Consider the following 14,218-nt stretch of genomic DNA (forward strand, 5'->3'; position numbering starts at 1 on the left):
AAATTAATTATAAGGACGCTGCTGTCAGAGCATTTGAAACGCTATCTGCTAAATTACAAAACAGGGGCGAAAATATGGGATACACATGCCTAATATGGAAAATATATAATTTATTGTCATGGATTTTCCCCGAGCTGCTGACCGTCGCGTTTGTCCAAATCGTCGTAAACGACATCCTCGTTCCCGTCCTGGCAAGTCTGAACGGCCGCCAAAACGGTTGCGAGGCGTCGATCCAAAGCAGCCAGGTGTGGCTCGGAGAGGAGGGGGGCCACGGCTGAGAGAGGATCCTGGGCCAACGACTCCCGCATGACGTCACTCAGCCGAAAGTCAGGACGGGACAAGAGCCTCAGGCGGAGGAGGGTGGAGCGACGGATTCTACGGAAAAGGAGCGGAGGCTGGAGAGGAACTGACTCTGAAGTGCTGAGCTTTTCAGTGACATGCAGTGTTGTGAAAACTGTTGTTTTTTGCTGCTGCTTTTATCACACTTGGACGATTCAGAACGACAAAACTCTTGGCGTCAAACTGAACTTGATCAAATACAAAGCGATGATTTCGATTAGTTTCGTTTCGTAATGCTGCGTTTTGCGCACACCTTCCAAAAAGTTACCCTACTTCCTGCTGTCAGACGGGTTCTAGTGAAGTAACTTTTTTTTATATGGTTTTGAATAGTATAGCTGTTACAAAAAGATCAGACATTGTTAACTTAATGTTTTCCAAATACATTTCACAGCAAGGCAGATTTTGTTCTTCAATTTTCCTCTTCTTTTTACATTTTTGAATTGAATTTACCTGCAACATTGCACCAAAGGAGCTAAAACAGACGGCTCGTCCTGAGAATGTCGCCCAAATCTAAAGAATTGTCAAAAAACTGCTTTTAGAGACAACACAGATACATTGATCACCAGTAAGAAGCAATAGTGGCGATCATTTTAAATGAAGACAGTCATCTTGAAGGCGATACTCACGCCCGGCCGTGGTCCAGGTGAAGGAGGAAAGTCTCGTTGCCAAACTCCTCAAACGTCTCGTAGTGATGCCGGTCCATGTTGCCTGGTAAAGAGAATAACCAGTAACAATAACGCTTCGTTTTCCCTCTGTCGACGGCTGGGAAGCGTTTTCCACGTTTTGGCGTCGACGTCGTGAACTGACTCATGAGGAAGTCCAGCACAGCCATGTCGATGAGATCCACCAGTCTGCTGCCGCGGTTGTAAGGAGGCGTCTTCTTCACCGTGTCACAGTAAGCGGCGTCCTTTTCCCACCTGGGGACAGAAAGCAAACGGTAACTAACACATTTGTGCAATTCACACAAGACCATAAATACCGGCAACAGCTGCAATTTGCTGCTAGCATTATTCTGCACAAATAAAGTTACAGATTTTATTTCCAGTCCTTCACTTATTGGTGTTAGTTTAATAATAAAAAACTAACCATAAATTTTTTATAAGAACCACCATCTTGCGGCACATAGATGCATCTCTGCTCTAACACCACTGAATCAAATGAACAACTTGCTAAATAAAAGGCATTTTGAAAACCTAATAGCATACATAGAACTGGACAGAAATGCAGAACTGCATCTTGCAGTTTTCTCTCCCACCACTGGAGGTCAGTGTAAACTCATGGTACTTTAGACGATCCTGGCGCAGATGACACGATAGTAACGGTAATGTTCCTGCCATACACCTTTTTCCATGAGCAATGGTGTGTATTTGCACATGCAAAAAACAAATTTAACAACTTTAAAGGGTATAAGGGGTATAAGATAATCTGCAAAATAACAGCTGGAGTAAACCAAGAAGTGAGGTGTGTCAGCAGCAGGTTATCTGACTGATATTCCTTACAAAAATATTCATCCCCCTTGAACTTCTGCACGTTTTGTCATATTCAAACCACAAGCCTCAATGTATTTCATTAGGAGTTTATCTAGTAATAGTGCAAAATGGTGAAATAGAAACACATGTGTTTTTCTTGTGTCTCTTCAGAGACACAACCCAACAGTCGTAATTGAATTACAATCCAACCTCGTTCTAAAATGTATTGAGTCAGGAGCCAAATGGACTATACGAAAGCCATCCTGTTTAGAGTCAAAATTTGACAACAAACACTTTTATTCTTCGCTCATAAGAGTCTACCTACTTTGCCAGCTTTGTGCGGCTGTAGGACCGTCTCCACGGTGACCTCCAAGACCTGCGGGGAGCCAGGCTGAGGTCGGGCAGCATGGTAGCGAGGGACACCTCCAACGCGTGAGGCTGACCGCACACCGGGTGCTCCGTCGAGCAGTAGTACTCGCACCGACCGTAGAAACACACGTTCCCGGCTGACGCGAGTGGACAAGACGCAGCGATGTCAGGAAGGAAGCGGACCGCGGCTCCACGAAGGGGCAGCACACATCGGACGTCTGCACTCCAGCAGATCCGAAGGGGTGGCGCGTGCGTTGCCATACGCACCTGGGGAGGTGAAGAAGGTCCTGGAGAGCCTCTCGTCAGTGGTAACGTCTCTGATCTCTGTGGTGACGTTGATGAGTCGACCGACCACCGGGGGGATTCTGTTAAAGCCCAGCACTCTGTGACGTTAAAGGGAAAGTATTACAAGCTGGCGCAAAACAAATCCCTTACTAAAGGAAATTGTGTAGTTTGTTTTTCTGAAGCAGAGTTATATTTAACACTAAAGCAGCTACAGTCTGTGGCAGTGAGCTCTCACTCACGGGCGTACCGTGGCGGGTTTGTAGGCAAGCTGCATAGCCTACTTTCTTCCAGTCATTTCATCGGCTTCTGCTTAGATCTCATCGCAGGTCTGTTCGCTTTCAGATCTCTGTTCTCACTTGCAAAACTGAATCACGTTCTTGCTCATTCAGCTTACCGTCTTCAGGTAATGTTACTCATTTTCCAAACCAGAGGCTAACCAGCCAGCTGACACTGACACAAAGCCTTGTTTGTCGCAGCACTTGTGAACTATTTTCTGACTCGTATCACTCTGCTATACTTATGTTTGAACTGCATGTTCTCCAGCCTTCTCCATTTTGAAACCGACCACTGTGCCGCGTCATTTTCACCCCCAGGGAAACAGGAAGTTGTGTATTACTAGCTAAAAGCTCCTAAGTGCATAAACGAACTCAAAGAGTGCTTCAGCTGCCTTCATATAGTAGGAAATTCTAGAGCTGCCAATGATTGGACTGAAAACAAGACTCCCTTGTTTTCATTTAGTGGCAACAAATGCAGTGAGGGCTCCGACTGAGACCTTTCGTTCAGTGACGGTGGGCCTAATCATCCGTACCTGTCGAGATGGAAGGCGGCGATCTCTGCGTTGTGTCGCTCAAAGTCGGAGAAATAAAACAGGTTCACATCCGTCTCAGCATCCCTGGATTGTCTGCGGGTGACAAAAAAAAAAACACACAAAAGTATGTTGGTGTGTTTTTTTGTTTGTTTGTTGTTGTTTTTTTCAAATAAAAACGGCCTCAGAGTTTCCAGTCAGAACATCGTGTCTTACCTCATGGGTTTGAGCAGAGCCTGGCCGTAGTTTGGGAAAGACACAAGCAGCTTCAGCTGGGTGCCTCCTTTCTTTTGAACTAAAAATAAGCATCAGACGGATACAGTGGAGTATAAGTGATCGAGTACAGAGGCTGTTGTCTTTCGTCTCTGCTTTCGTGCCACAGCGAGACGCATGCTGCGCACGCTAAAGACGGGATGTGTGTTGAGTGAAGAGCAGCATGGATTGTGATGTGTCTGCTTCCCCACATGGTGGCATATTACATAACGGAGCTGCTGCTCAGCCATCGATTTTCACACTGCAGACAGACCTGGATAAACCGATGAAGCCGATCCAGTGAGTAAATTCATGAAGTAGGATTTAACAGCGCATGTTATTGACGTGGAACCTTTTAGTTGTTTCTTTTTCTACTTTTTTTTTCCCACTTATTTTTGTCATTTGTAGGTGTTTTAATTCCCACCGACCCAATCAGCTTCCTCCAAGCTTCAGAAAATGCGCCCCTGGGTATAAATGCAATTCAAACGCGTCACCTTTTTGTAATCAGAAGTAAAATATAAGCTTTGCAACCTCACAAACAAAAAGTTACGGTGATGAAGTGCTGTTTTTCTCTGCACCGTCTGCTTGTTTGGATTTAATAATGCATTACAGTCTCTGTCAGAGGCTGCAGTCGGGTCTTCACTGACCTCCCAGAACTCAATTACAGGCCGGCTCGCCTCCTCGCTGTTTGCTTTTTAACCCTCTTCTCAGCCGAGACCCTCCTGGGCTTGTTCTGGTGCATTTGATTTATTTCCCTCTGTCTCATGCGTTGTTATGTGTGAATGTGTGGACACGGTCCTGCAGCTCTCACCTGTCGCCGTGTTTACTCACCGGCCCCCAGGATGCGCTGCGTTGCCAGATAATGAGTCAGCTGGGCCAGGTTGAGGTCTTTCCTGTCGTACAGCTCCCAGCGAGAGATGCCCAGGTGGAACCTCAGCCAGGGAGGGTGGGTCTCCTCGTCTCTGGTCCAGGTGACTTTATCATAGCCTTCCTCTTCACTGGCGCTTTGCCTGCAGATAAAGAAGGTCCAGTGTACGTACAGTAGCCTGTAACAGAGTTGGTCAAGAAAAGCAGGCGAAAATACAACAGCGGAAGGAACTTAACAAAAGACACGGTCACATTAACACTTTATGTTTATGTTTGTCAAATTACTTGTCTTTTTAAATGTCTGTAATAGTTCCAATTGTTGGTTTAAAAAAAACACTCAATGGGCGGGCAATCCCTAGAGTGTCTGGATTTCATTTGGTCCATAAAAATGAAGACCTTTAAGATTTTTTTATTTGACCAAAAGAAAATATATAAACTGTCCATGTTTGACATGTTGCAGTTTTAATTTGCACACTGCTGCGCTTAAGCTGAAGACTTTTCTTGTAGCGTCTCCAACTCCAGGAGCAAATTTTGTTGCATTTCTGAACGGAAACTACTCACAAGGTTTCCCACTCACAGGAGATTTTGTCACTGCCAATATTTTAATAAGAAATGTGAAAAATCCTACAACAAGATATAAATCACCCGTCAGGCTCTGATGTGAGCTCGATGTGGGATTTTGTGACAGAAAGCAAAAATCATTAGATTAAAAAAAAAAAAAAAACTTAAAATTGTAAGAATTTGCCCAAAGACTCCTAATAATGAATATGTTTTTTAACTTGTTCCAATTTGAGGTCATGAAATCATTTGGAAAAGTCATAGCTTTAAGGAGCTTAATGATGGTGATGTTGGTCGTTCTCCCTAAGAAACACTTAAGAAGTCAATTTTTCTGTCCATAAAACATGATTTTCATTGGCCTAGACTAGAGGAACTTGTTATGTCTAATTTAATTCTCTCAGAAATAAAAGGCCCGGTATGAAGCCGCTTGACCTTTTAGCCTGCTGATTTCAGGTTTGTGTTCTTCTGATTACTCGTCCCTACCAGTCGCTGTCGCTAGTGTCGGAGTCCCGATTCGCCTTTTCTTCCTTTTCGACGTCCTCTGCCTCTGCGTCCGTTTTCAGCCTCAGCAGCCAATCGTCTTCCTGCAGTTTCGGGCGTGGCAGGTTGTATAAAGGATGCCGGAACAGCTCCTGCAGCTTGGAGCGGCCGCTCTCCGTCTGCCTCGCTTTTCCCATTAGTTTCTTTGCCTTCTCCGGGTCCTCGCCGAACGAGTCGTTCCCTCCATGGTCCAACGTGGCGCCGACGCCGGGCTCGTGACAACCCCCGCGTCGGCGGCTGTCGGCTTGTTTATTCGAGGCAGCAGAAGAAGAGGAGGAGGAGGCGTGTGAGACTGGGTCTATCCTCGGAACGGCGGACGAGGAGGAAGTGGGAAGGACGCAGGCGGACTGGAGGACGGAGAGGCAAAACAGGGCCAGGAGAAGGTGGAGAGTCAGGGACACACACGCCAGGCCCAGGTAGATGGAGCGAGTGGACCGCCTGAGGTTCAGACGCACCATGCTGAGAGCCAGGAAGGAAGCAAACAGAGCAGGAAGTCCTAGTGAGAAGCCAGTCAAAGTTAAGAATCTAATTTAAGATTAAAACACGATTCAGTTTTATTTGCATCAAAGTTTAACTGATGGAAATACAGTTTCATAAAGAAAAAAAAAACAGATATGTTCCGTTTCTACTTATTTGTTGCGCTTAAATGGTTCAGATAGCCAAAAGAAAATGCGTTTGCTTCTGAACGACGACTTCATTCAGTAAGAAATAAAAAAGCTGCCCCAATTCTACGTCTAAAATTACATCTTCCCCCGTTTTCCCGGGATAACATTCTACAAAAACCACGACCGGGACTTGACTACTGCCAACGAAGTCAGCTGAATTCAACGTGTTGGACCAGATAAAACAGGCAAAAAGATTTCAAAAAGCGTCACATTGTGCAGCGATCTGCAGGAACAGTCGAGATTTCAGGCAAACACCGAGACGGCCGGATTTGTGGCTGAGCCAACTGCCGCGATCAAAACAAGCATCTCTGAATTTTGCACCTTGAAACACTTTGGCAATATGTATGAAAGCGGCCATGTTGGATTTTGAGGTTGGAGTTGGTGAGAAACTTCAGATTCCAGAACTGAGAAGTTTGACGCCGAGGGACGTTTCTGCTAAACCCTCTACAGACGTTGACTTTTATCTTCACAAGCAGAAACTGGTGAAATCATTGAACCATATTCTCTAATTACTTAAATCACAGGACACAGAAAAACCTACAAAGCCAACATGATGTCAGGCTTTTGATTAAAAGTATTTATTTTGTCCTGTTTGGTACATTTCAGGTAGCGCTTGTTCAAAAAAAAAAAAAAAAGTTTGCCAGCTTCCAAACAGCATCTCAAAGTTTTAGTGTCAGATGAGCAGCGATTACTCAACACAGTAAAGTGGATTATTGTGACATATTTTGTCCTGCCAGTCGATTCCTTGTCCTCCTGCAATATGTTGTCTGAGGACAGAGCCGAAGCACAGCAGACAGGCGCGGCGACCTCTGCTTTTTTTGTTTTTTTTTTTGCATCCACACTTCCATCCATATTCATATACGTCATACAGAAAAGGTCATTTGCATCCAATCAAACAGAGAAAAGTTTATGAGGAAAATCAATGCATTATTTATCTAGCCTTCAAAATCTGCTGCAAGACGCCGTAGAGAGGAATAATAAAAATAAAAAAAAAACAGAAACCATAACTTACGTTTCTTTCCCTTCGAGTCCACCTCTCTCCCCGACTCCTCTCCTCTTCATTCCCCCGGCAGGACAGAGATGCACTTTGACCCCCGCGCCACACCAGGAAGGCAGATTGTTTGTTTTCCCCTGGTGTGGCCACTGCGGAGCCAACGGTCCAGAGGAGAACGGCGGGTCGCGGTGACTCGTGTCGGCGTGACCCACAGCGGGGTGGAAAGCAAGCGCAAGAAAAACAAAAAAAAACACGCCGCCAAACGCCCGCGTCGCACGGGTCCGGTCAATGCAGGTCAGCAAATATGTGCAGGAGGAGGTTGACACTGTATCGTGTTATCAGTCTGTAATCACTAACCCTCTCATTTTGTCAAATCATCACGTTTTGACATGAAATGTGTGGGTTTTATATTAAATATCGTGCTTTCAAGCACAATAATGGCACATTTTCAGCTAGAAAACATAAAAGTTCAGATCAAAAAGCTTTACTTTTATTGTTCATTTCTTTCTAAAGGTTGCACTAATTTTTCTTTTTTTTTTTTCAGAAAAAAAACAAACACTGATTCCTGTCAATGTGGTGACAGGAATCAGGTTGAACCGCGATTTACAAAATGCAGAAGAACACCAGGCAGGATTTCCAAACCCAAAGCCATAAATGCTCTTCGAGATGGGACACCATTCTGTTACTATGCTGTTGCTTCAAATTCCTCTTTTCATCTTTTTTCTTTTTTTCCATCTCGCCATCTCCTCCTAAATGCAAACAGCTTCATTATGCAAAAAGCCTTGAAACCTGGATGAAAACGAAGAAGAAGTGGCTCGTATTCACCTGTGAGGGATTTGCAGCTGCACACAAACAGACGCGCACACAGGCTACTGAATTAATATTCCAAAGAAGCTCAGATTACATCAAATATTCATACCCCGAACACAGTCTCCCTCCATCATATTTTTTTCTTTTTTTTAAGCGACAGCTCCTTTTTAACGAACCACCGGTTAAATCTCCAGCTGCTACTTCAAGGCATGTTTTCCCTGGACCTTCACCGTTTTGTTTTGGTTCTTTTTTTCTGCCGATCAAAATAATATTTAATAGTTTGTTGCTAATTAAATTGTTTGGATTTTGCACATCATGTTTTGGGGGGGGGTTATTTATGTGTTACAGCAGATCCTAGTGGATTTCATCAATGTTTCTGAAGCTTTCATGAACAAGTATAGTGGGTAACATACGCAGCCGTCTTTCAAACATCGTAAGTGACAAAGAGAACAATTAATTTCAGAAAATGCTCCAAATAAACATCAAGCCTTGTAAATCCATTCCAAGTAAAGCAGGATTATTGGTCACGTTTTTGCTCCGCTAAATGAGAAAAGGTTATTGCGTCTCTGGGTCAGAGCAGTTTCATGTGAAAGTTCATGCAAACTTTGAGCTAAAAATATTTCACAAATCGGCGACATCCTGTGTCAATGTTAAACGCCGCTTTCTTAAAGAGTCACCATATATGAAATGCATCGTCCTGTACTTGTTTCTGCTGTTGAATTATCATTAGGACGACACGCCTATGCTTACAAGTGAAAGAATATTGAAGGGTTACATAAGGGTTGGAGTTAGTTTGTCTGACGCAGCTAGGTCTGACACGCTTCTTCCCTTTCTGCAGAAAGACGAGTTTTTGTGTCCTTGTGATTCTTTCAGAGTTTATTTGAATACTAAACCTAACAGTTACTTTCAGGTATCATTAAACTGCTGCACTGACCAAATAGGAGTAAAAATAAATTTGACATCATGACATGGCTCCTCCATTAACCCTTTAGTCACGTTTTTAGATGTAGCATCGATAACAAGCTCAGCAGACCCAGGTGATAGCTAATAGCTGCGGGCTAGTCTGAAGGAGTGGAGTGAGGGAGTCACGGAGGAGGGCCGCTCTATGAGGTGGAAGCTTGGAAATGTGGAAAATGCATCTCCGTGTCATTTTGCTCAACAATTGCCACGGGAAATGAAACGATTTCTCTAAAACGAGTGAAAGAATCAAAGCAGCACTCCAGCATGATGTACACCTTAAAAAAAAATTACATAATAGTGCCCCTTTAAACAATAAGGTTGCACCAAAACATTTTCTCCCTCCACAGCCGCCGTGATCGTCCAAAACGAGGATGCGGCGGGTTCATTTTGTGAAAGCACAGATCTGATTGCAGGTTGTCAGTGAACCACATCGCAAAGTGGCGCCTCTTTCGCCTCATCACATCCCCTCTCCCATTCTCACGGCCTTCTTCCTATTCTCCCCACGCAGGAAGCGTTCGCCGAACGCTCCCATTCAAACGGCGAAAGCGTCCTTCAAAAGCTTTGAAGCCCGGTCTCCCTCTCAGCAGTCGTGGCTGAATGTGGGTTGCTTGGAAACGACCCAGAATTTGAGGCCTAATTGGGCCGCGCCTGCTCCCCTGTCCGACAGGCGGCAACTTTGTTGTGCAAAACCCAGGATAAGCAGACAAAGTGAATGTGAGATCACATCTGGCTCTCCGGAGGGAGACGGCGAGGGCTGACCGACGCCAGACAAAGAGAGCTTTGTGGATTTGTCGTTAGTTACACTGGCTAGTTACCGGTTGTTTATGAGGTCGTCTGGTTTTGTTAGGAAAATTTATGTTAATATTTGTAAGATTAGATTGGCACGTGTTTGAACGACCTCATGAAATGTCCCTGTTTTCCAGCTGCATTTTAGCCACTTTATAATCAAATAACTGTGTTACCTTTAGTTGTAATAAAATGCTGGACATATCAAATAAGACTTCAAAGAAATCCGACTTCATAATTTTGGGGCTTTGTCTCGTAAAGACACTCAAGAAGTCATCGCAGCGTGGCTTCTCTATCAACCCTTTAGCGACATTTTATCAGCGTCTCTCTAAGAAGCAGCTCGTATCATGAGATGCGCAGTTCCGCCAGCTGTTTGCTAATCACTGCGGGCTAGTCTCAAGGAGCTCACCCCAGAGGGCTGCTCTTTAAGAGAGAAGCTCAGAAACTGCATCCTTCTCAGAGCGACAGCTTGTGAGATAATCCGCTCTCACGTCTTCCCCGCATGGGGGTGATCTGTCATTTGCTGCGACTTAAGTCTGAGGATGGAGGCGGCGCTGCATGACGAACAGGAACACTACACACTAATAACTTTTTGAACTAGAAACGACTTGATCTGATTACCATGAATCTTCTCTAAGTGACGATCAGATTGTAAGGGGGTTGTGCTCAGGGGAAATTTCCTTTTTAAATGTTTTTGTGCTTCTTCAAGTTCTTTACTGCTTCTAGAAACAGCAAAGTGCTTGAGAACCCCTACAAAAGGCAGCTGTCGGGGTTTTGTCGCCATCTGAAGAACCTTTTGGTTCTAACGTTAGAAATCAGCAGCTCATCCAGCATCATCCAGCTTTACAACGGCTGCTGGAAAAATCATGTTTTGCATTCGACTTAACATCCAGGAATCCCCACTATGTCCTTGACGATGCATTTGGAGAGTTTTTAGAAAGTGTTCAAGGGAGAATCATTTCAAAATAGTTGTAATCATGTGACAGAAAAGCAATAAAATGTGTACATTTGAACAAAATGCCCGCATCTTATTGATTCATTTACTTTGAAATTTCTACAATCTGAAATGTGACATCATCGGTGAGTAGCAGTCATTGCTCAGTAACGAAGTGTCACTGTGTAGTGTTCTTGTAAAACGCAACTATTATGTTTTAAAGTCTTGTTTCGTTGACAAAAGATTTTGTGTCTTATGATCTGCTTCAAACATTTGATTTTCCGGAGCTTTTCGGGCGCATGAAGTTTCCTGAATTAAAAAAACAGAGAGAGACATTACAATCGCCAAAGCGCCGGAACACCGTGCTTCTAACATTTCATCTGGCGTCGTTGACTGTGACTCTAAGAGCTGATGCATCGCTACTAATCCCAGCAAACGTGATTCCTGGCTGATGAGTTGGACTAGAGCTCGGCTCCTTCCTGAAGTATCCATTACTGGTGTAATGAAATGAGACTGGAGAAGCGGGTTGTGGGTGTGTGCATGGATTCTCAAATGCAGAGCGAAAAAAAAAAAGAAATAGTCAGAGAGGGTGAAGAGGAAGAGGGAAGGGACTTGTTTATAATCTCCTCAGGCTTTCAGTAAAACAAAAATGGCGGAATGGATCTGAATACCTGCCTGTGTCTCGAATCGATTTTGAACAGACGGCATTCGGAGGCCTCTAGTCTGGATTCCTCACTCCGTGAGTGTTTTCGTAATCTACAGCGAGGTATTACAAAAAAGTCTCAGACTCATTGCAAGCTGGACGGGTGCCGACCCGGAAGCGTTCGCCCCAGGCCGCGGTTGCCTCCCTGAATTTTCCGGCTGCCGTCTCACATTATCACAAGCCTCTCGGTCTCTCACTCTCCCGCTCGTCGCTTCACACTCATTCATCTTCACACTCGTTCATCTTCACACTCGTTCATCATCACATGACGTCTTTGTTCTCTCGTCGTTCTCCAACTTGATTGGGAATGCAGCGCGGCACGCGCAAGAGACTGAAATATTGATGGCCTTCCCCAAAGGCGACAGATAATTTGATTGGGAGTGGGTACGAAAGCACTGGAAATAGCCAAATGCTCGATTGCCTAACCAGGCAGGCAACCATAACCAAAATCTCAGGGAGGGAGACAAAAGGTGGGGAAGACAGTGTTAGATCAGACTAAGACTGCCTTGAGACATTAAGGATCTCGCAGAAAACTGATGCTTTTTCCAGGGTATTTTCTGGGGGATGCATTAAGTACAGTCCTCTTCCTATTAATAAGTTTCCTGCAACATTTAGAAAAATATCATGCTTGATCGCCTAACTAGGCAGGCAACCATGGTCAAGCTGCGAGGTGCGACATGAACAAAAAAGATATAAGATTGATTCCCGCAAAGAAATTGTGCACACACCTCCAAATTGCGCATTCGCCTGTTGAATGGACCCGAACATATTTTCTACGTCAAAATAAAGTCTTAGCGTCAGGCGCTACAAACCGTGTAGGGAGGATCTCTCTTAGAATAAACCACAGTGGGTTGAAGAGTGAAGAAAAAAAAACATACAGATTTTATTTAAAGGAATGATTCCTAATGACTGATGATGCACTCGAATAAAAAACTGACTGAATACTGAATGAAATTCCCTCCAGTAAGCGCTCTTGCTTACTGTATTGGAAATTACGAGGTAGACTAGTAGTTACAGAAAAAAGGAGCCACTTTAGAGAAACTGACATCACTGTCTACCAAACGACCTCAACGTTAACATCAACCTTCTCGTTCTTCCAAAAGTATTTCTTCATATCTGAAGCTGAAAGAGTCTACAAAGGACCACAGGAAAATAAAGGCGCTCTAGATGTTCTGGCTTTCAAAAGCCCATAACATGGATCAGACAAAGATGTTGCCTTATTCAGGACGTTTCCCGTCTGGACTGTATAGTGAAAGGGTTCTAAAGACGGGGATCTGAGGACGAATCAAACAGGAAAATGCAGAGATTTGTCAGACTTGAGTTTAATTAAGGGCAGTAGCGAGAGCTCACAGGAGCCGGGTAAAAGAAAGAACAAACTCTGTAACAAATGAATTAATAAGGATCGGGGCTGCAGGCCAGAAAATCTAATAAGAGTCCAAACATAAATCCAAGGGAAGCGAAGGATGTCGACAACGGTACGGCAACGAGCCGCAGAGGAGAAGACTGGCTTCGCTCTCAGACGTACGCGGGTGAAACCGAGGCCAGGTGACGAGAAGTCAGGCCAACAAAACACGTGAATGGAGATGCTGTCAAAGACGGCGCTTCTCTGGTGCATTTGCTCGTCTCGCACACATGCAAACCGAGAAGCTGGAGGGGGAGAAAAGGAATTTTCCCAAAACTAAGAATCTAGAGAAAAAATTTGGTTTGTCGTGCGTCTGTGTTGACGACGTCCAAAATGATTCAGAACGAGGACACGGCACGACCTAAATATTCAAAAAAATAAAATTCAGACACAAAGAAACAGAACAAAAGTTAAATTACATAAGAAGATGAGCATGGATCTAAGCAGCTGGAGTTCATTTGAAATATGTTATATATGTATGTTTCCTGGAGCTAGACTTTTGTTGAATTATTCCAGTGAATAAACAAACAAAAAAAAAAGTGACAGCTTCTATCTCTCTTTCTCTTTTAAATGTCACCCTGAACAACCAGGCAGAATATTCTTATATGTCAGAGGGTAAAAGCTTTAACATTTAAAAAGAATGACATAAAATAGTTGCCATCAGCAATAACCATTCATTTCTCAGGGAAACAAATGGATGCGAATCCCTCAGAACATCAGAGGTCGTTTCAAGCATCAGCCGTCAGCCGATTGAAGCAGCAGCATCGAAACATCGTTGGCAGATGAACACAATTTATCGCACGCCGCTTCGAACGGCGTTGTGGGTTTTTGCAACGTTGCCTCGCGGGGCAAACGGATCCGGCAACTCTTGTTCTTTTTGTTGCTCACGCGAAGCCCGGAGCTTGCATCCGAAGGCGTGCTGAATAACAGAGCCGTTGCAGATCGGTGAGGGATGGTGGGAGGATGAAAGATGCAAAGTGGGTGACGAAGAACGGAGGAAGAGCCTGTTCCTGTCCAGATGGAGCCTCCATGGGAGTTTGGACCATTTGCAGAAAGTGTGTGTGTGTGTGTGTGTGTGTGTGTGTGTGTGTGTGTGTGTGTGTGTGTGTGTGTGTGTGTGCGTGCGTGCGTGCGTGCGTGCCTGCGTGCGTGTGTGTGTGTGTGGAGAGAGAAATAACTGTAATGATTCTGGCATTGGACCAATTGGAGGCTGAGCAGTTTGGATCACAAAGTACTTTTTCTTGAACATTTCCAACATGCTGGAAAACGACTGAAATGTCAAGGTTTTCAAAGCCCTCACGAGAAAATGTTAGAATGATGCAGAGAGTCAATATTCAGAGTATTGACCCGTCATCGTTTTTGCATTTATTGAATGAAGTTAAGATTTGAAGATTTTCCTGGCAACTAAAGAAAATTGTTACTGTTATCTGAAAAAAAATAGGTTTCAATGCTCTGCACACATGGTGAGATAAAATAAACA

The 14,218-nt window shown here is 44.2% G+C and overlaps 1 protein-coding gene across 1 annotated transcript; it reads right to left on the bottom strand.

Moving 5' to 3' along the window:
* Positions 1-29: 29 nt before the first annotated feature.
* On the bottom strand, positions 30-7,421 carry fam20cl (family with sequence similarity 20 member C, like). Its single transcript, XM_055036263.1, has 11 exons — positions 7,162-7,421; positions 5,428-5,943; positions 4,351-4,529; positions 3,484-3,562; positions 3,271-3,363; positions 2,445-2,560; positions 2,134-2,314; positions 1,147-1,256; positions 966-1,047; positions 790-849; positions 30-375 (listed from the first exon to the last, which is right to left on the bottom strand). Exons 1-11 carry the CDS (start codon positions 7,209-7,211, stop codon positions 117-119), a joined length of 1,725 nt encoding a protein of 574 aa, XP_054892238.1. The 5' UTR covers positions 7,212-7,421; the 3' UTR covers positions 30-116.
* Positions 7,422-14,218: the final 6,797 nt, after the last annotated feature.

The sequence above is a fragment of the Poeciliopsis prolifica genome, unplaced genomic scaffold, assembly GCF_027474105.1.
Source record: "Poeciliopsis prolifica strain line A6 unplaced genomic scaffold, Auburn_PproV2 SCAFFOLD010, whole genome shotgun sequence".
In the NCBI taxonomy this organism is placed as follows: Eukaryota; Metazoa; Chordata; class Actinopteri; order Cyprinodontiformes; family Poeciliidae; genus Poeciliopsis; species Poeciliopsis prolifica.